We start from the raw sequence: 22,570 nt of genomic DNA, 5'->3' as shown, positions 1-22,570 counted from the left end.
GAAATACAACAGACCAACTAAAGTCTTGAGACCACTGGAGTCCCCCCGGGATCTATACACTCATGTGCCAGCTCCACCTATCAATGGCCACTCATGGAAATCAATGTGATATTTGAACAAAAAAACTTGGTATGTTTGAATATAAGATCAGTCTTGGTAAGGAGCCGTTGATATGAAATGTTTTTGTGCCCTGAAATCCATGGCTGTCAATATAGGCGCACTCTAAAGCAAGATTTACGCTGTTACGGTGTGCAAGAGTTCCCAGGAGCCAACGTTTAAGGGCGCAACAGCTGCATCCACAGATAAAAATAGTTAAACTTTTGGAACGCACCGCATGTCATGTGACATGCAACAACCAATTACAGCTGGCAGAAATCTTTTCTTTCTATAAATTTAAGTCTAGATGAATATAGGGAGGAGAAGGTAACACTTTTAGTGCATGATGACCCGAAGCTTTACCAGCTGTGCCACAGACTATTGGACTTATTCTGATTTACGAAAGGTCCCACAAACTGACTCAGACAAACCGAGCAGTAACGCTTGGGGTGTAAGATCTATTTATCGTTCTCTGAGATAATATGTGTGTGCGTGTGTGTGTTTAACCTTGTGCTGTTGCAGCCTTGATGGTGTTCTTAGAGCGTTTGCGCCGTGACAGAAGTTTTATGGAAATGCTACGCGGTATGACCTCGTGAAAACGCCGTCTTACCTCTGACGTATCGGGACCGGGGCGTTGCTTTAGACATGATGAGAGCATCATGTTAAACAGCCGTCAGAACGTACAGGGACGCGTGACTGAAATAGGTGACTTTACTGCATTCTTAGTTACCGCGAGATTACAAACGACTCGACCAGCTGAGTATCGCGAGACTTGACCAGCTGTTTAGCCTGTTTTTTTAGACTGGTGCTCGTCGGTCTACACGTGGGGAAGACAGATTGACTTTCTTCAGGGACACGTTTGAAAAACTATCAGTATCAAGCTCGTCGTGGCGGCACTGAGGACCCTAAAACACTGTAAGTAAATGAAAGAACTCTGAAGGCGCCTGTAGCCGTAAAGAGGGACAACATGCACGCCTGTAGCCATCTGCATCATGGTCACACAGCGTGACTTAGTTCAAAAATATACTTGCAGGGGTGCAACATATGCAATGTGTACAAAATCTAATTCGCTGACATCTCCACTCATCTCTGCAAGCAGTCTGTGGTTTACCGGTTCATTGACCGAGCGCAGTAATCCCATGTCATTGAACTACCAGCCTCCACATCTTTTTGTAATTCACCAGTCGGCACACTCAAGCTAGCTTCTCTCCCCGTTGTGTAATTTAGATTACCATAATTTCTTTCCCATTGCGGTCTCCCTGCACTACCTAACCGCAAGGTCCGGCGTCTTGAGCAGTAACAAAAGCTCCTAGGTTGTCAGTAGCACGAGCGTGAGTTAGTTAGCTATCATTTTCGCCGGGCCAGCTAGTGAGCTAACGCGAAGGTCTGAGGCCCGCGCAGGACAGAAGCACTCCAGGAGCGTCCTTAAACCCTGCGTCAGTCTGGGACAAGCCGTCACTGGAGTATTCGGTTGCGTTTGAAGCGGCGTCACGCATCGCCTTCATGTGGTGGCCTCATGCGGGAGTCAGCATGCGAAATTAAACTCTAGAAGTGAGGCTTTTGAATTGTCACCGGCTCATCCGTGTATTGTGCGAGGAGTTGCTTTGCCATTTTTAGAGCGTGTTTGTGTCTACAGACGATTTAGCATGGCGAGCACTGTGCGGGGGGCTAGCCTGCTAACTTCACACTTTGCACCGCGGCCTCTCGACCAGCCACGCTTTATCCCGGTGGCGTCAGGGCACTGCCACCTCTGCTGGGTAACTGTGATTATTTCCAGTCAACGTTAAGACGAACTCTCACGACACCGCTTTCGCTCCACACCTCCAAGTCTACGGGCTAATCGGTGTGCATGTTGGTGCTGGGCATAAGTTTTTTTTTTCTCTGGACATTAACGTGTTTTCTGACAAGTTCGCCATTCAATTCAGGCACCGAGCGACGCATATTAAATTACGTTGCCATTGTTTGCTAACTTAGTGCACAGGTGCATGTGGATACTACTGTGAATTCTGAGTAAAAAGCATCAATCTTTTTGAGATGCAGAGCGGACGTACTGGATCTCGGACGTCCTGACGTCAGACTGGACCACTATAGGGATCAGATGGAAGGTATACCAAGGCTACGCTGTATCCACTGTGCAAGCTTCTTTAGTTGACTTTCCTGCGAGGAAGCGCTCTCACGTCGGGCTCTTTGTAACGTTAAATGCTCGCCCACTAAGCTCTGTGAGCTCATCCTGTGAACCGTCTGTTGTGATGAAATGGTCGAAACGTTACACGACTGGTTTGAGTAGGATACTAATTTAAACGCGGCACATATGGTGAGCCACGCTTAACGATACTCTCGTTGTGAGTTTATTAGCACGTAACGGTAGCTAACGCTAGCTGACATGTTGGTGCATTAAGTCATTGGAAGTTGGCATTGCGAACCTCGTAAATACGAGACGACCCCACAAGCCGAGGTGCAAAGTGTTCATGAGAGAGTGAAATGCAACAATACGATTCTCGCCGGCCATTGGTTCGGTCAGCTAAATTGAAGGATTAGCCTGTCGATGTGGCTAACATCAACGCTAAAGTTGATTCAGGCAGTGGAGCCCCGTACGGTCCCAGACTGTATACAGAATTAGTCCGCGTACTGATGTGCTCTCAGCTTCTGAAGGTCTCATGATCAGGGACGATAACTGTGGGGGTAATCACTGTACAATTCACACTTTGAGTCAATGGGTATGACATGTCGCTCTTTGGGATTGTTTCCGGGTAACCCCGCACGTCTGCCAGCAGTAAGCAGGGATTCTAAAGGTCAATTGGTACAGGTGTACACTACAGTCTGCTGGACTGCTCAGACGTCCGAATGGACTACTAAAGGGAAGGAATTGAAGGTATACCAAGGCTACTCCGTATCCCCTGTGCAAGCTGCTTTGGTTGCACAGCACGTTGTAGGGTTTTTGACATGTAAATAGAGCCCGACCACTCCCCTTGGTGAAGCCAAGGTCAGCAAGAATCCGAAAAGAAAGCACCAATGAGCACCGGTCTGACCCGTGAAGAGAGCTCAAGATTAGTTTGACTGCTGGACTGCTCTAGTAACCTTGTCCAAGGTGAACTGAGTGTGGGCCACCATTTCATAGGCACATATATGCATGTAGGCTCATCAGTACCTTTCTGCTGTGCTTTAGTTGTCCACATGCAACATTAGATTCATGTTGCTGATTTTTATATAGCATTTAATTGTGTTGTATATTGCCGATGATATTGGTCATTGCAAAAGTGAACTGCTGACTCCTCAGTTTGGCATTGTACATATACACCTCACCCTTGATCACATTATATTCTTGGAGCTCAGGGACAGTCCATAAATGTTTCTACTTGATAAAGATATTTGATGAAAAATTAAAACCAGAGCAGCAATTTTGAGTGACTGGGAATTGAAATGCAATAATGTTTTACATCTTTAATTTGTGACAAATGATTTTGTTAAATTGGGTCAATCCAGTCAATCATAAATATAGCTTTCTTCAAGGAAAATTATTTTAATGATTTAATCTTTTATTGCCTCGTGAATGCCCTGTTATCTCACTGATACCCAATTCAAATGGCTGAATTGGGTGACAGTGGGCATGGTCTATTAAATGATATGTTTATACATTACAGATCGTAATTTTGATTCCTGTTAAGGTTTTGATCAATGTGTTGCTGCATTAAATAGGTTCAAACACAAATTGTATTTCTGTTCAGTGACTGAAAACCGCAAACAGAGCCGAACCATTACTTATGATCCGTTGCACCCTGAATTGAAATAATTAATCATCAATGATAAAACTATTAATTACGTTACATGCTTCAAAATGTGAACATGGAGAGCAGCGCTGCAGAGAGGCACTGTGCATATTTTCGCACGAGGAAAATCAGCATAACGTCACTGATTTCTTTCAGAAGCTAAAAGTTAAGTTCTGTTGGGCTACTGTAATTTGGTCGGGTTGAGACTCCACAGGTCAAATGCAAATATATCCTTGTTGCATTTAATGGGGCTTTCACAACATTTACACAATGGTCAAACCTAAAATATTGTCACAATATCAATATTTAGGTATTTGGTTACAAATAGTGTGTGCTTTGATTATTGTCCATATGCCCCAGCTTTGCCAAAAGCCAATATATTATTCTCGGGACTGAAAAGGTTCTGATCAAGTGTCAATCTCTCTTTGAAGACAGGACATTTTGGTGCTTTATAGAGGGCTCTGACAAACGACCACCTTTTTTGTTACTCCTTAACTGACAACCTGTGACACTAGTTCCTCATTCTACAGTAACTCTACAGCATACTTTAATGCAATAAAAGTTATTAAATCAACTTTGCATATGTCGCATGTCAAATGTTTCCTGGATTGTTTTTTAAATGCAGGTCGGGCAGAAGTCTTTAAAAAAAAAAAATGCACAGAAAACTGGTGTGTAATATGATCCATTTCAAATGGTCCAGCAATTCCCTCTTTGGAAATGAGTCTTAATGGCTATGCATTATTCAAGACGTGGGCCACAGCCTGGGCACAGTCATGTGTTTGCAGCCTTTAGCCTAAATGTTGCATGGAGAGTCCCGTATTGCTTTACAGCAGCTCTTTCTATTACTATGTAATGTGGCAATCCTTAGGATTTTAGTCCTGGTTGATTTATAATTTCTATTTAAATGAAAACAATGCAATTGTGCTCAGTTAGCAGCCTGGAGTCTTGAGTATTTTTCAGAACTGTGCATATTTACATTTGTCTGCATACAACGAAGGAAAACTGTAATGTAGCATTTCTTCCCGGGAAAGTCGCCATAGGCACTCAGTTTGTAATGCTACAAATATAGAAATATTGCCATACTTTCATCAGAGCGAAATGCGCTCAATCACCCTGGTGTTACCTCTTTGGCAATGATGACTAAACCAACATTTATTTGTATGAAAATCTTCAAGATTGTCTCTTTTAATGTTGAAAGTATATCCCTGAATTCTGCAGAGGGCCAGCAGTTGATTATTAAGAACAGGTGGGAGTACAAGCAGCAATGGAGGTCAAAAGTCCATATATATAGATATATCTATATACGTGTGTGTGTGTGTGTGTGTGTGTGTGTGTGTAAAAGCATTGCAGGATATGATTGAGCCACATCCAGATCATGTGATGCATTCCTCCTGGTGGAGGCAGTCTTGGCAAGGGTTGTTAAGGAAAGGCATGTGCACATGTCCTTTTTTTAACATGGACAGAAAGTCACCTCCTGTTTGGCGGCCCACCAAGAGTTGGGTATGCAGAGGGCTGTTCCACTGTCTTCTGTTGGGGCTGGTTTCCTTGTACATGTTCTTGCTGCGTTTCATTCTTTTGTTATTTTTCACACAATATTATTTGGTAGTCAAAAGTAATCCAACATGTATAATAAAATGAAATGCTCAACTGGAGTTGATAATATGCAGAGACCAGACTTTGATCACTGTGCAATTGTTTGGTTGTTCATTGTGATGATAACAAGGAACAATAGAAATGTAATGTTGTTTTTTGATTTATTTTTAATGGGTTTTTTTGGGGGTGGGAGGGGTGCTAAAGCCTTCTGCTGTGGCAGTTGTGCTGCTGTCTGAACACAGCCCTAGACTGATTGTAGGACTGGCTGGGTTAGATTGTCACCTTCTTTGCCGTCATCAGGAAGAGATGAGTTGCACCTCGTTTTATTGTTGGATATCCTATGCCAGTGGCAGGGTCGCCATTGAGGCTCAATCATGCGTTTCATTTTGTGGATTGCTGCATGTACAGTGAAGCACATTAAATTAACAGAGCCCTTTGAGAAACATGTGAATACATTTTTTAAAATCTTTTTTTAGAGATGACAGTAAATTCGGGCCGAGAGGACATGCAACAGAATTTCCTGGTTTGGCCAAAACTGGTGATGCCCTAGTTCTTGGTCGGCATCTTTACTCAGTCATAGGGAACCCCGAAACTGCAGATCCAAACGACATTCGAGTTCCATTATTGTCCTTATGATGGAAGAGTTGGGTTATCGACTCCCGGTAGCCCAAGCTGGATCGCCCTGAGCGGAGAACTTGTTTTACTTTGGTAGTATTTTATGGTGCAACGGATCATAATGTTCCCGAAAAGGATCAGAGTCCGGGATCGGATCAGCACAAAGGAAGAAAGGGAGCAAATGTAACTTTTAGATCCCTAACCCCCGTTTTTTTTTTTTTGTTGCCACCGATACTAATTGATCATCAATGATCCATATTAATAGATGCATATCAGTTTGTTTGATTATAGCAGCTGGTCTGCAAGACTGAATATTGGCTGAGAAAAACTTTAGTTCACACAGTGATGATTAATGTTAAACTGTATAATGAATCTGTATAATATATCTGCCTAACTCGGCGGTTGAAAGGGGCCCGTTCCAGAAGTAGCAGCACGGAGTCATGCCATTAAAGAAGTATATTTCCTGTTACGCACTCAGAAGCTTCTCCCTCACAGGTTTTTTTTTAAACAAAGGCAGGGTTCTTACGTTCATTGCAAATCTGGAAAAGTCATGGAAGTTTAAAATGATTATTTTCAGGCCTGGAAAAGTCCCTTTTAAAAAAATCCCAAAAGTGTGTTATATTCATATGTTCATTTACGCTGAGTTTAAAAAATAAAAAAAAAATGCTTAAAAAAGAAAGACGCTGAAATTATAAGCGGGCCTAGATACAGGCATCTATATAAATGTTTATTCTTTTAATCAAACTATTGTGTCTCATTCATTTGTGTCATTTAAGGTATACTGTATGCTTTGAATCCTCATTGTTAGTTTAAATACTACATTTTCTCACTTGTATACACTGAGATTTTACAAAATGTTTGTTCATGGAAATTTGGTTTAAAGTCATGGAAATCCAATCGTTCATAACCTTTTAGGGTATGAGCCCTAAAAGGGTTCACGAAGAGTCGGCAAGTGCTGTTTTTACTCCCGGTATGGTAGACGCACACGCTTCTGTGTTCAGCGTCTCATCCCATGCTTTCAAACACGTTTCATTTTAATTCAATTCTGCATTCATTGTTAAGGATTCTGTTATTCTACAGTATCGTTGTTTGTATACTTTTTATTTATTTATTGAATTAGCAAACCTTTTGAAAAATACTAGGTTTTAAGCAATCCATATAAGTGAAAAGAATATCAATATCTAATTAACAATATTTGTGAGTATCTTTTACAAATACTAAAATATTCAGGTCCGGTAGAAGTGAAAGACTAAAGCTTTATACTTAAATCAACAGGCAGATACAGACCAGTTTACTCAGATATGTGATACATTTTATTTATTATGAAATGTCCCTCACTAATACAAATGTGTGTCTTTCAGACGTAGCTGTTAGTGTCCTGAGGAAATGCCGCTGAGGTTTCGTTCTGTGGTGCCCTACACACTGCCTGGAGTCCTTGCACTGATCGGCTGGTGGTGGTACATCTCGCGGAAGAAAGAGCGGCTCATCATCCATGACAGTCCAGACGGGGCTCCAATAACTTCGGGTCTTAGAGCATCTTCAGCAGAGGGTAGCAACGGTTTGTTTGAGACTGGCACTGTATCCCCAACAAATGATACAGAAAGCCCCACCCACAGACCTCCAAAAGTCAGTAACCTGATAACGGAACATGAGAATATTTCCCAAATCCATAGCACTAAAGCAGTGCCTTCGATGAAACAAAATTCTGAAGAAGCTGCCCCTCACATTGGCAAAATAGAACAACAACAATTCCATAAACCTTCAGCCTCGACTCTGCTATCACCTGGCAAAGAAGAGAGTCTGCAGGTTTCGCTAAAGGACCACAAAGAACCAGAGAAGACACTTGCCTCTGTAAAAGAGCTGGAGAAACACCTGGTCAAAGATCCAGCGTCTGCTCCAGAAGCCACAGTTGAAGAGGTCATCTTGCCCTGCCAGTCTACAAAAGTCACCAGCTCCTGCCCTCCAACAACACACCTTTCTGATGCAGAAAGGCCGGAGCCAGAAGGGGAAGTTGCAGAGCACTACAGCACTGTTAATACGCAAGATGAAATGGTTATTTGTACAGCCAGCCCAGCCAAAGTTCAGAGAGACATCCCATCAGAAGCAGACTCTCTAGAGACACCCCATTCAGCATTGGATTTCCACCAACACATTCTAACCAGCACACCTACCTCCCTGACCCTGACCTCCACAGCCCTGACACCAGTCCTAGACTCCACCACCCTTTCAGAGATGCAAGAGGGCATTCATGAAGAGGAGCAGGATCTGGAACTATTAGCAGCTGGGCTCATCACTGAGGTCATCTCTGCAGCTACCCAGGAGATCCTTGGCGTCACCAGCTGCCAAGTGACACCGCCCGGTTGCAGTAGCAACACACCACTTGTTAGCGGCAGACTGTGCTCCCAACAGGAGCCGATCGCAGCAGCACAGCACCACCACCATCTACTTACTTGCTCCTCTCAGATGGGCAATGAGTCCAGAGAGGCTAGAGAGCAAGGGATGCCTAACGGATGCTCCTCGGCTCCAGTATGGGAGCCGGTTGAGATCAGTCACAGGGTTCGTCAGACAAACCTTGCACAGAGAGACCATTGGCTAACATCCTCGCATCAAGAAGCACAAAGTACCCTTTTGCTAAACATGAAACTGAAAGAGGGTGAAGCGGCAGCGTTGGCCGACGACTCGGCCTGCAGTACATGCCACTCTGAGGACGGCATCAGCAACGACGACCTCCAGAACAGCACCTTTGAAAACCAAATAGATGTGATCCAGGTTACAGACTTGTCAGCAAAAGAAGCAACGCAACCTCAATCACTGGAGACTGCCACGGAGGCAACTGAAGTAAACTCACTGGAGGCTGTGTGCGAGATAAAGAGGCTTAATGGAATGGGCCTCAGGAATGGAGCTCACGGGTCATGTGAGGTGGAGACAGACCAGTCTGGAGGTGAGGCATCAATCTGTTGATTCCCTGTATTGGTGTTCCAAGGGTTTCTGACTACAGCAACACTCGCACTGTATTTACTTAGGCCAATACTGATATTTGAGCATTTAAAATTCGGATGATATATCGGCTAATAGTTGACTCTTAGATTGTCTATGCCTATGATTGGAATCATCGGCACCCAAGTCGAATTGGTCTGCCCCTACTATAGGTTTAACAGAGTTTTAATCCTGCTCTTTAATGTGTAGAGGTTGTTTGACCCCCGGCTGAAACTGGAAGCTGAATCTAGAAGAGAGGAGCTTGATAACTAAAGGCTTCTGCTCCCATTCTACTTTTGAAGCCTTTAGGAACCATAAGTCGCCCTACATCCTTAGAGCACAGCTCTCTATTGGGGTAATATTGAGGTACTATAAACTCTTTAAGTAGGGGTGCAACGAATTATACAAGTCACGGTTTGCATTATATCACGGTTTTGAGCCTCGGACATGATTGGCACAAAAGAAAAAAGGGAGCAACTTTATACGACGTACCGTTCTGGTTTTTTTTCTTCTGATACCAACTGCTTGTCATCAAAGAGCCATATCAGCTCATACAGATTGTTTGAGCAACTCCAGAATATTTTATTCACAATTGTCCCAAAAATAATTTCAACTGCTCAAAAGTCAGTGTAAACATTCAATATATCATTTTACCTGGTTATAGTCAGCCATAGTGGCTATTGACAAAACATGATTAAAATAATTCTGAAAGATACATTTGTATTTTAATTGATTTAAAAAAATCTTGGAATTAGTAGAACCTAGAGACATACACTAGCGGCCTATTCGTAAATGTATCGTGAGTGTCTCTTGAACGATTATGGCTCGATGCAGGAAATTAAAATAATTCTCAACGTTATGGTCTTCTGGCACAATTCGGTGACACCGGGCTGTCCGTTCATTACCACTGTCCCTGAATGCATCAGACGTAAAAAATGTGTCTTGTTTACCTTCTCAGCTAGTCTAAATACTAGCAGAGTTTTGGTGAGGCGGGTGTCGGTCAGGGCCCCCCCGATACTGTATGGAAGCGTTGGAATTACGCATTAGTGAATAACCGCTTGTTACGTCGCATGATTCAGAAAATGCTGAATTTACCTCGAGGATGCTAAAAGCCCCGTTTTTATTTTACTTTGCAATGCTGGAAATGTCACGCTCCAATTGACACGTCTATTCAATTTGTTACTAATATTGAATTAATAAGATAATGGAAGTAAATTAATCAGTTTTTTCATTCATGAATTAAATATGCAGTGTTTGTAAAAATAATAATCATAGTGATACAAAATAAATAATGTACACATTTTGATGCATCAAGAAGAATTGATAATCGTTTTATAATTGCGTTGTCGCCCTCTAAATAGAATCGTGAGGTGCCTAAAGATGTCCACCTCTAGTAGACACACAAACGCACAGGCGCCGCGGTAGTGAAGATTGCTCAATTAGACGAAATAACGTTTGTTACTCAGTTACTATATTTTGTTTTTTCCAGTATCCTGCTGATGTCTCAACGAAAGCGATGGTTTCTGTTAATGGTACACTCTGTAGGAAACGTCTAATGTGGCTGTAAATATTAAAGGCGCCGATTTTGGTTTTGTGTCTAGGATCTGATGTGAACAGTATGGACTCAGTGGACAGCGGCTGCACTATGGGTGCCGGGGAAAACCAGAGCAACCACTCTGCCTCCTCAAGCTCCGAGTTCATCATCTGGGAGATCGAGGTGCCGAAGGTGAGTCACTACTACAAACAGCACGAGAAGTAAAACCAGAACTCCTCAGTGTGACGGGTCTACCCTTCTGCCACTGTGCAGCTTTTCACTAGAAAAGTCCTCTCACTGTGAAATGGAACCAAGCAGCTCACTCTGTAACACAATAGTCCTTACCCCCGGGGTAAGGAGGCGACTGTTTTCAAGTGGTATCAAACCGAAAAAAATGCAGTTGCCAGCATCAAGTATATAGAGCTTTTCTGAATACTCAAAGATGCTTTACATTGGATAGAGACAAATGGAACAAAACTAAAATGGGGTTGTGCAGGTAAAGGGTGGGGTGCAGGGGTTAGCACGTAAGGGGTAGGGTGCAGGGGTTAGCACGTAAAGCGTAAGGTGCAGCGGTTAGCACGTAAAGCGTAGTGTGCAGGGGCTAGCAGGTGAAGGGTAGTGTGCAGGGGCTAGCAGGTGAAGGGTAGTGTGCAGGGGCTAGCAGGTGAAGGGTAGTGTGCAGGGGCTAGCAGGTGAAGGGTAGTGTGCAGGGGCTAGCAGGTGAAGGGTAGTGTGCAGGGGCTAGCAGGTGAAGGGTAGTGTGTGCAGGGGCTAGCAGGTGAAGGGTAGTGTGTGCAGGGGCTAGCAGGTGAAGGGTAGTGTGTGCAGGGGCTAGCAGGTGAAGGGTAGTGTGTGCAGGGGCTAGCAGGTGAAGGGTAGTGTGTGCAGGGGCTAGCAGGTGAAGGGTAGTGTGCAGGGGCTAGCAGGTGAAGGGTAGTGTGCAGGGGCTAGCAGGTGAAGGGTAGGGTGCAGGGGTTAGCAGGTGAAGGGTAGTGTGTGCAGGGGTTAGCAGGTGAAGGGTAGTGTGTGCAGGGGTTAGCAGGTGAAGGGTAGTGTGTGCAGGGGTTAGCAGGTGAAGGGTAGGGGTTAGCAGGTGAAGGGTAGGGGTTAGCAGGTGAAGGGTAGGGGTTAGCAGGTGAGGGGTAGGGGTTAGCAGGTGAGGGGTAGGGGTTAGCAGGTGAGGGGTAGGGGTTAGCAGGTGAGGGGTAGGGGTTAGCAGGTGGAGGGTAGGGTGCAGGGGTTAGCAGGTAAAGGGTAGTGTGCAGCAGTTGGCAATGGAAGGGTAGTGTGCAGAGGCTAGCAAGTGAAGGGTAGTGTGCAGAGGCTAGCAAGTGAAGGGTAGGGGTTAGCGATTGGCGGGTAGGGTGCAGGGATTAGCAGGTAAAGGGTAGTGTCCAGGGGTCAGCGAGGGGAGGGTGCAAAGATTAACAGGTGAAGGGTAGTGTCCAGAGGTTAGCAGGTGGGGGTAGGGTGCAGGGATTAGGTTGTTTATGGCATTGTAAGTGGTGAGTCATATTTCAAAATCTATCCTGTACTTGACTGGTAGCCAGTGGAGGTTGCGTAAGACCCGGCTGATGTGTTCTTAGCAGCAGGTCGAGGTGAGCAGTTGAGCGGGAGCGTTCTGAACATATTGGAGTTTACTTAGGATTTGGTTGGGAGAGCCATAGAGGATGCTGTTGCAATAGTCAAGTCTGGAGGTTATGAGGGCATGGATGCGAATTTCAGTGGTGGCAGAGGACAGGGAGGTGTAACCTGTAAATGTTTTTCTCTTAAACGCAGCAGTTTGATTTTTTTGCTTTACATTCTTCTAAAATGTTAACACTACAATTTTGTATGAATATTTTTTTTTACCCGTTGTCTTCCCGTACTAGCATCTTGTCGGGAGGTTAATAGGGAAGCAAGGTCGATACGTGAGTTTCCTGAAGCAGAACTCGGGAGCAAAGATCTACATCTCCACCCTGCCTTATACACAGGAGTTCCAGATATGCCACATAGAGGGTGAGTTGGGGGCTTTGGATCCCCACATCCCATTTAAGGGAGAGGATCCTTAAGTATTTCAAACGAACCATTGAACTGCAAGTCTTATATCAGTACTGTTCTGAACCTCTTGTTTTTCTCTCCAGGTACACAGCAGCAGGTTGACAAAGCCCTGTCCTTGATTGGGAAGAAGTTTAAAGATCTGGACATGACCAACCTTTATGCACCGCCGCCTCCCCCGCTGACATTGCCATCACTTCCCATGACCTCCTGGGTAAGGGCCGGCTCTCTGGATGCTCTGTGCCTCATTACTGAAGTGGACATATTTTTTTAGCCGCCACAACAGGGGTGCTCACAGTTTTTTGGCTCGCAAGCTACTTTTAAAGTCAAAAAAAGATACATTTAACAATGCATGCTGGTTAGATTTGTGTCTGACTTGATCCCGACTTGCTCTGGCGTCATGCACACGTGGTCAACGTTCATCTCAGGAAAGTGAGGCGGCTGCAGCAACTCCATCGACTGGGCCATGCAGTCGATGGAGAAACGCCTGGCTGTCGCTACATCAGAGAGCTGAATGGCTCTTTAGATCTGACAGTAAACAGCACGTGTTGTAAAAAAAACAACTTATTTTTTGTAGTTGTAATACTCGACGCTCGATTGTCTCATGTTTAATCTAAAAACATATCTTGTGTAGTTGATAATACAAAATTGTATTTATACACATCAATGTATTTCACAGACAAACATAAAAATAACAATGGATGCAGCAACACACACTTCTCCATAAATTCATATATTTATAATCACTTAAGAATAAATCCAAACGTGATCTGTAAACTACAAGTAGCCTGAAATTTGCAAATTACAGTAAGGCATTTTTTCTCTGATTTCCTGTGTATACTTTGAAGGCAGCCTAAATCAGCCCAATTTTACCACAGTTTTTTGACTCCACCCCCTGCTGCAGCCTCCAGCTCTTTCTAATGAGCTTGTTAATTTCACACCGGGAACTGCGTTTTGTGTATATATATATATATATATAGATATATATATATATATATATATATAGATATAGATATATATATAGATAGATAGATAGATAGATAGATAGATAGATCTATCTTTTAAATTAATAAAAGTTTACTTTTTATTTATTTTTTAAAGTCTAATTTTAGAGTGAGGCTGAAACTGAGGGCATATGTCAACCCAAGCTTCATGACACAAAGATTATAGACTCATCATGGTAATTTAAAAAAAAAAAAAGATTGGACTTTATCACGTACTTGTTTCTCAGCACATTTATTTGTCCTTCTGCAGAGTGAACTTGTCAAACACTCAAATGTGATAAGAACCTATGAACAACTTTGTGCGCATTGGTTAACTATTCCTTTAGTTTCTCAACGTCTATAATGGACTCTGTGTTGTAGTTAAGCTTGTGACGACTGGCTTTTGAATTGTGTATCCACGGTTGAATGGTGATTGACGAGTGGTTTAGCTTGGGCCGATTAATAATAGAACTAAGATGCTCTCACAATATTCTCTATAGACAGATTGCATGTCCGCCCGCTGAGCTCTAAATCAGCACCAGTTAATCTCGACTCATTTATTACCAACCAGTTCTCCATCTCTTCCACGGATCCCACGTCCTCATGTCTGTTTGCCATATGCCTGCTTACCAAAACATGGGAAGATGAGTCCACGTTGTGGAAAGACATGCGTGTACTGAAAGTATTCCTACTTTTACATTCAAAGTGTTGTGATTTTCAATGTTATAAACAAAGCTTCGAGCTCTTCAGTACAGCCCTCGTGATGGATATAATTTTGATTATAAGACAATGTTAAACAGAACATAATGCTGCATCGTTTGGAACCAAGTACAGTCTATTAAAGGGAGCAGCCAAAGCAGAACTGAGTCAGGATGTGGTTAATGAAAGTCCACTGGAATCCATGCGGTTAAGTTTAAGGCTGCGTAAAGTAAACAGTTAATATTTCATATATTAGTTCATATAGTTAATATTTCATTACTTGTCTTCCTTCCAAACGAGCTACATAAAACAATTTGATTCGGCACAACCCAGAATGTTTGGTCCGAAGCCTCATTGACACACGGCACATGGATTTCTGCTCATATAAGGCAGGACTGTCCAACCATTGACAGTAGAGTGAATGAGCATAAAGTCCTAAGCTACACCCTACAAGGTGTTCTGCCTGCTGTTTTTTAGTTTATGGGATAACGTCACACTTCACCATGGCAAAAGTTCTGCTAGTTCTCTGCACTGGTCTCATTAATATTAATTTAGGATGTAGTATTATATTTGTTGTGATCAGAATCAGAACACTATGTATTGCCAAGTATGTTTATACATAGAAGGAATTTGTTCTGGTGAAAGGTGCATAACTTTTAACATTTTAAAATTGAACGATGAACATAAAACAGAGTGCAATAAAAAGGGAGTATGAATATTTGCAATTTGTTCTCCTGAGTATTTACAATTAGAACTATCTAATATAAAAAATAAAATAAAGTGCACTGGATGAAGTGATTATGTGAAAGTGACAAGTATAAAGTAAAGTGGCAAAGTGTATTTAAATATGAGGTGTGGAGGGATGTGCAGGTGAGTGAACCGTAGGACAGTGTTTGGGGGTGACAGTCAGTGGGGACCCGGGCCCTGTTTATGACTTGTCGACTGCACACTAGATCCCGGAGGAATAACCCTTCCTCGTGTCCGTTGCGTCCTCAGCTCCTGCTCCCCAGTGGAGTGACCGTCGAAGTGATCGTGGTAAACATCGTGTCAGCCGGTCACGTCTTTGTCCAGCAGCACACCCATCCCACCTACCACGCTCTGCGGAGCCTCGACCAGCAGATGTTCCTCTGCTACTCGCAGCCGGGCACCCCTGCCCTGCCCTCGCCGGCCGAAGGTAACCATGACCACACACGTGCCACAAACTGAAATATGTGTCTGCAGTTAAGTGGAGCGTAAACTACACAGGCAGCAGGAACTGAGTAAATATGATTTTTTTTTTTTATCAATGAGATAGGAACTGGTGTTTGAGTCCTAATTAACACCACAGCATATGTTAACAAAGAAACATTGGTCGTCAGTGTGATTATTCTAACAGTCTTTCAAAACAAATGTCGTAAAACAAACTGATGTAGAAAATACATGGCCAAAATAATTAAAACAGGAATCCTAATTCCAGTCAAACCTTTTTTTTCAATTTTAAAATTGTGTACCACCGTTTGGAGTCGACCAGGTTTTTTTTATAATGTATCCGTCTGTCGTCCAGTTGGTGTGATATGTGCAGCTCCTGCGGCGGAGGAAGCCTGGTGGAGAGCTCAGGTCATCACCTTCTATAAAGAAACGAATGAGGTGGAGATCCGATACGTTGACTACGGAGGCTACGACCGAGTTAAGATCGACTCACTGCGGCAAATACGGTGTGTGTCTGTGGGTCCGTTTTAAACTGTTTCCTTCTGCTTTGTACAGTCTCTGTGGGAAAAGTATTCCTAATTCTTCCACCTGGGGGTGTCCTCTTTTAATTCAATACATTTAGTTTTAAATAAATATAACTATGAATTTAGTGTCAATATTATCTTTTTCCAGATAATAGCTCTCTATATTCATGCATTTCTCATTTATTTTCCATGAATTTTTTTCCTTGTAGTAAATTAACTTTGTCTCACAAATATTGTACCGCACTGGCAATCTCAGAAACGCACTTTGTGCTGCTCCATGGCCGCCATCCTCTCCCAGTATCTGCATTCTTTCTGCTTCATGGCTGTGTAGGTGTGGTTGTGCTTTGTCACACTCAGAACTTTAGATCTCTAAATTGGATTATTTCCACAGTGCGTTTCCTGAGGTACAATCGTACTATAATGTAAAATGTGATTGTTGCAGCACTGATCAGTGTACCGTCCCACTACTGCTCGCTACCGTCAAGGGAAAAGTTTCAGTTATACTTGTGTCGTTGCCCTGACCCACAGAAGTGTGGTCGCGCGATACTGTCGCGTTGGTGAACGCAAAACCGAAGCAGTTCTGGTGGTTCAACAAAGAGCTGACTAAAGGGACATTGTGCATGTGGATTAGTGAAAGCTTTTTCAGTTTGGCATTATGGAATACCATGTGTAAAATATATATAAAATTAGACATATTTCTAAAGATTGTCTTTATTTTCAGGTCTGACTTTGTAACACTACCGTTTCAAGGGGCTGAAGTATTGCTTGACAACATCGCCCCACTTCCAGGTACAACATTGTTTAATGCATCATTTTCAAGCTTACTGCCACAACACCCATTTTCCAGCAGTGCCAGTAGAGTGTGTAGGTGGAACTATTGTTCCACTGTGGTGGTTCTCATGTGTGTTTTTAAATGCCTCGTCATCAGGAGAGGATCGCTTTTCACCAGAGGCAACATCCGCATTGGAGGAGATGACCAGAGGCGTGGCATTGCTTGCACAGGTTAGACCTCGTTTCTCACCGGACTGAACTCCAGAATGTCAGTCAACTGTGGCTGACTTCCCATTTGTCTGTCTGTCTCTCTTTGTGAAGGTCTCAAACTACGACAACAACACAGGCCTCCCTCTGGTCCACCTGTGGAACATGGTCGGGGAAGAGGTACAATGCTCGGATACACCCGTCTGCGACATGCACTTCACTGTTATACACAATGTCCAATAGCTGTACTGGTAGTTTGGAAGTTGAGGCTGTCAGTAGCAAGGCCTGAACACACCGAGGGAGGTTTTACTTCTACTAAAATATTCTTCTGTAGATAGTGTGAATATTCTACTGTATAAAGGTAACTTTTTCACTAGTTTCTGAGCATTGGCACAACGAATACAGGCCTCAACCAATCCTCTTGTCTCGCCATAACATGTTGTTGTTTTTTGTCATCCCCTTTGCCCTACAACATACACATTCTTTCTTGCAGACTGTTGATACATTACAGCTGTCTCTGGAAAGCTGGACTCAGTACATACAATCAATGTGTGGACTCTATGGTGGCCTCATGTCTAGAGCATTGCCAGACTGCATTCCCCCCAAAAAAGAAAATGCCACAAGGCACCAGCAACAAATGCATGTCAGTGTTTCTGTTGGAGCGAGTCAAAGCGGCTGGTGTGTGTTTACTCTAATTTGTGCTGCCATCATTTGAATAATTCCAATTTTTCACTTCTCATTTCAGGTGATTTCAGTGAACCGTACGCTAGCAGAGAGGAGCCTGGGTGTTTGGATGGAGGCATTTTGAACAGCTCCACCACCCCACCAACACCCTTCTCTTGTGAACAGCCGTCTTGGACCCAGATGATCCTGAGGTCCCGGACCTATCTGACACACCGGTGGATCTAAGAAGAGTTTTTTTTTTTTTTGCTTTCATCGCTCTTTTTTTCTTTCACCCCCGCTGTTTCTTTGAACAACTTAAAATTATTTGCAGGCATAATCTACAAGAATGGCACTGCTTCCAAATGAGACGACCTCCCCTCTTGTTCTTGTACACAAAAAGAACTTGAAGAAAGAAAAGAACAGGTACTTGTAAAAAAAAAAAAAAACATTTAAAAAAAACATTTTAAAATCTATATTGTAACTGAATAAAGATTGAACCAATATTTTTTTTCCTCCCACATCCAACTTAATTTTTGCTCAGGGCCTTTGCTCAGACTGCATCATCATGCTATATGGAAGGACAAATGCTTTTTTTGTTTGTTTCATTGACTATATTTCAAAGATTTATCTGATGTTTTGGGGTTCTTGTCTGGATAGAATGTGGGTGAGAGGGGGCTGACCGGCTGACTAGAGGTTGATGAGGTGCAGCAGGTGGGCCCAGCAGTGTGGCATCAAGAGTCCTAGCCTTCTCTGGGGTGTCCATCCAGAGTGGCTGCTTCCTGTTGCTCTACCTTTTTCCAACAACTTGCAATGTTTTTAGAGAATCCAGCAATTTCAACCTACCAGACCTAAAGCAGTTGGAACAGTTTTTCATATTCAAGCTCCACGTTGCATTTCATTCAGTCAACATTTCTGAGAGTGCATTTTTCAGACTCATCTCATGACCACAGGTTTTTCAAGACAGACAGAACTGTAAAGATCCACTCGCAATTTGTGATGACAAATGACCTGTTCCCACGGTTCAGAGAAAAATAATAATCACAAGACAATTCTGTACTACGGGAACTCGTTGGGAAATTGTGCTCATTAACGACACCATGACTGAGGTGGAATTTATTTATTATCCATCAAAACTCTCGGTAACAAAAGCTAAAACATTTTAATCTGAAGGCAAGTGAGGTTCTGTATTTCACATGTTTGCCAATCCACTGACTGTCTCATTCCCCGTGGTTTAACAATTCCGAAGAAATGGGTTTTGTGAGCTTTGATGTGTACATATACTGTTTGAGAGTTGTAGTGTGCAGCTCTTTCAAAGACTTGAGGGAACCACAAGCTCCCACTGCCATGGGGAAGAACCACTACACCAGAGTGTGTTGGCAGTGTGACCTGTTGCTCTGGGTCTGGTTGGTGTCCTTAGTGCGCACCTGGCTGCTCTGTCCTCACAGGCAGCAGGGCCTTGTTCTTCACGTGGATGAGAAGATGAATCAGTGCTGTGGTTAAAAGATGATATGGATCCATTGTCATAGCAACATGTTCTGAACCCAAACTTGAAATGCTGACAATTCAGAGTTTAGTGTCTAGTTCTGTTTAGACTGGCTGTCTCTGAGACGTGTGGCTGCACTGGGTCTGACACTGGTGGTGATGCATGACTGGGATCCTCAGACTGAAATTTTTAAAGAACCTCAGCAGAGCCGAGACTGGAACACCTCACATATAAAATGGTTACCGGCGTGTGGAAAGGTCGTTATTGACGCATCAAAATACATGTTTATAGTGAAAACTTGAGAACGCTTGAAATATTAAAATTAAGGATATCAATAAGTGTTGGAATTATATTTGGCTTTTAACATGATGATCGCACAAGAAGAACAAAATGTAATATGTGATGCACATGAACAGTAAAAAGTACTAATGGCTGATCAGGTTGCTGACCAGAAGGCTGCCTTTTATAATTGACTGGGAGCCAGTTAGCGGTGATGTTATATTTTTCGAAAACGTATACCTTTGTGTTAATATGAGCTAAAGTGATGACGTAAGGGTGTAACTGGCTCTTTAGTGTGATCCTATCTACTGTTTGTTAGAAGCCCAGTTTCTACTGACCTCGAGAAACACCAGTTGCTCGTGTTACTTTACTGGAGTGTTTCATTATCACGGCAGTCCTGTAGGAGGCATGAGTCCTTTCAAGTGATCAGATTGGTTAGGAGGGCGGCAGTTGACAGGTTGCGATTGGGTCTTCTCATATGTTACATAGTAATCTCCCTCTGTTGGAGGAGACCAAGCTCACTTAGTTTCATAAATCCTAACTATCACCAGTCCTAGTAATGTTGCTATTTCATGAAATGGGCCTCCGGAAGAACATGGTCCTGCTGAGCAGGGAGAACCACAGTCCTCCTGCGTGTTTCACATTAGTCTGCTGCGGAATGTGCCTCTTGCTACTACGGTATAGATCTTCATTTTGTTTTCAGGCATTGAATCCTAATGTTCAGCCAGTGTCACGCCATCAGATCGTCTCTGTGTTTGCACTTCACCGATCGACTCAAACCATGTGAGGGATAATTTCCAAGATGACTAATTTTTTTTGTTTTTTTTGTTTTTGTTTTATTGAGTCACTTCACTGAATTTTCTTGTTACCCAAGCAATAAGGCAGCTTTATTTTGAAATTTAAGGACATGTGGAAAAGGGGGCGCGCTGAAGTGGTCCATATAACACTACTACAACATAACACAACACACGTTAACAACACTTTAGAAACTCGATAATGTATCTCAGGAATGGTTGGTTGGTTGGTTGATTTGGGCCTCAACATGCCTGAGAGCAGCTGGAGGAGGAAAAGCCATGCTTGTGCGTGAACAGAGAGAATCCCATTGTATAGGAAATTAGGCATTTTGACAAATAACAGACATTTCTGAGTTCTTCAAGGTGTCTATAAGTTGGTGCTGGAATCAGAGCAGTAGCCATATTGTCTGTTCGCTCATGTGCATACGTCCTCTCTGTCTCTGTTTCACATGAACTGAACTGTCTGATCCGGCCCGTCCCCCTTATTTAAATCCAGATCAACAACCCTCACCACACCTTAAAACATCATTTTAATCTAACTAGAGTTTTGTTCATTTCTCTGTAAATAAGATATTTGACTGTACTTTTCTATAACACTGGAGAGAGAAAGAGGTATAAAGGGAACATTATTGGTATTTTTTTTCCTGTTTGGTTTGTTCTGGTTCATCCTGCCTCCCCTTTTTTCAATCAATGTTCTCAAGCTGTGAGATAAGTGTTTGCATAGCTAGACAAATCATCATTTGATTATTTAAATGAGTGTTAAGCATTTAACATGTACAGACCAGTTTTGCTAGACTCATCTTAAGTTTGATTGGTTGATTGTACAAATCTATTAAGGGAAAAAAAATAAAGTTATTGAAAGTGTGTGTGTGTGGTATTTTTTTTTCCCACATGTTGGTTAAAATGGAAGGTTTAATGGGAAGTCACTGTTTTGTTAGCCAATGAACATTTGAGAACTGTTTTTGGTGGCCAGAGTCATGTTTACCGGCTGTCCGCCCAGTCCACATAGTACCTTAGGAAGACCTGAAGGCAAAGTCTTCAAGTTTCAAGCAAACCAAACGTCCCGTTGGACTGAGGGATGAAATTATGACACAGTGGTCAAATGGTGAGGCCACTGTGACCTCACAAAGCATGGACGAGTCTGGACGCCTGGCCAATCTTAGCGCTTCAATGCTGCACGTTTTTCCTGCCAAGAAGAGCAGTGGGACTCATAATGGCGGTTGCGTAGCTTGTGTCTGCGTGGCGTACCAGCGGATCTTTCTATATTGGGTTGGCCTTTAATGCTCCGAAAATTTCATTTCATTACAATTTTGTTTATCTTAGACCGGAAAAGGTGAAGAATTGACTTTTTATTATGAAACGAACAAGAGTATGAATGGAGTATTGAGTTATAATAAATCATGTATTGAATTGTGTATACAGTCAGAGCCTTAATTGTTTGGACACAATTGTTCTTATTTTCCTCTTTACGCGACACAGATTTTAAAAGGCCGCTGTCAATATGTGGTAGAAGTGTAGACTTTCAGCTGAAATTCAATTGATGCAACAAAACTATTGCATTTACGATTTAGAAATGGCATTCTTTTGAAGACAATTGTCTTACAAATGGTATGGTGTGGCCTGTTCCCTCAATATTTCATGTTTAATTAAGCCGATTAAAAAAAGTCTGGAATGTTTCAAAATGTTGAATTTGGATGCTAAAAGGCTGACAAACTACACAAACTTATCGGGCAAATAGAAATATCAGGATTGATTAAATCAGCAACACCAGAAGGCCACAGAGAACATGTAAAGCAGGAGTAGCAGAATTCTTTCTTGGTGAAGAAAAAACAGACTGATGGGAAAAGAAAAATGTCGAGAAGGAAAGGTATGGCTCCAAATTCGTGGCAAAACACATCTTCTGATGAACATGCTGGAGGCAGTGATGTGGCATGGGCTGGTATGGCTGACAATGGAACTGGTGTTTATTGACGATGTCAAAACTGACAGAAGTAGCAGGATGAGTTTTGAGGTGTTTGAGGCTTTAATTGGCTCCTTCAAGATGAGCCAATTCTGTGCAGAATCGATCGCCAGCGATTGACACGCAATGCATGCCGGTTAGATTTGTGTCCACCTTGCTCCCGCCTTGTTTTGACGTCATGCACACGTGGTCAACGATACTCACGATGGGAAACGCCTGGCTCTCGCCACATCAGAGAACTGATTGGCTATTAGATCTTTCAGCAAACACCACGTGTTGTAGAACATCCTTATTTTATGTGTAGTTGTAATACTCAATGCTCGATTGTTGACTATTAGTCTCAGGTTAATTTAAAAACATTGTGTGTGGTTTATAATACAAAATCGTATTCATACAACATG

At 42.7% G+C, this 22,570-nt stretch overlaps 1 protein-coding gene across 1 annotated transcript; it reads left to right on the top strand.

Annotated features, from left to right (window-relative positions):
- Positions 1 to 841: 841 nt before the first annotated feature.
- Positions 842 to 21,073, top strand: akap1b (A kinase (PRKA) anchor protein 1b). Its single transcript, XM_068585716.1, has 11 exons — positions 842 to 1,011; positions 7,433 to 9,012; positions 10,649 to 10,773; positions 12,453 to 12,579; positions 12,705 to 12,832; positions 15,297 to 15,474; positions 15,844 to 15,994; positions 16,734 to 16,801; positions 16,941 to 17,014; positions 17,105 to 17,170; positions 17,736 to 21,073. Exons 2-11 carry the CDS (start codon positions 7,458 to 7,460, stop codon positions 17,796 to 17,798), a joined length of 2,535 nt encoding a protein of 844 aa, XP_068441817.1. The 5' UTR covers positions 842 to 1,011; positions 7,433 to 7,457; the 3' UTR covers positions 17,799 to 21,073.
- The last annotated feature ends 1,497 nt before the right edge of the window (positions 21,074 to 22,570 follow it).

This window comes from Clinocottus analis, unplaced genomic scaffold, assembly GCF_023055335.1.
Source record: "Clinocottus analis isolate CAN_PGR_092001 unplaced genomic scaffold, fCliAna1.0.p SCAF_2, whole genome shotgun sequence".
NCBI lineage: Eukaryota > Metazoa > Chordata > Actinopteri > Perciformes > Cottidae > Clinocottus > Clinocottus analis.
Note: the sequence above shows the minus strand (reverse complement) of the source record. Positions and strands in the feature narration are given on the sequence as shown.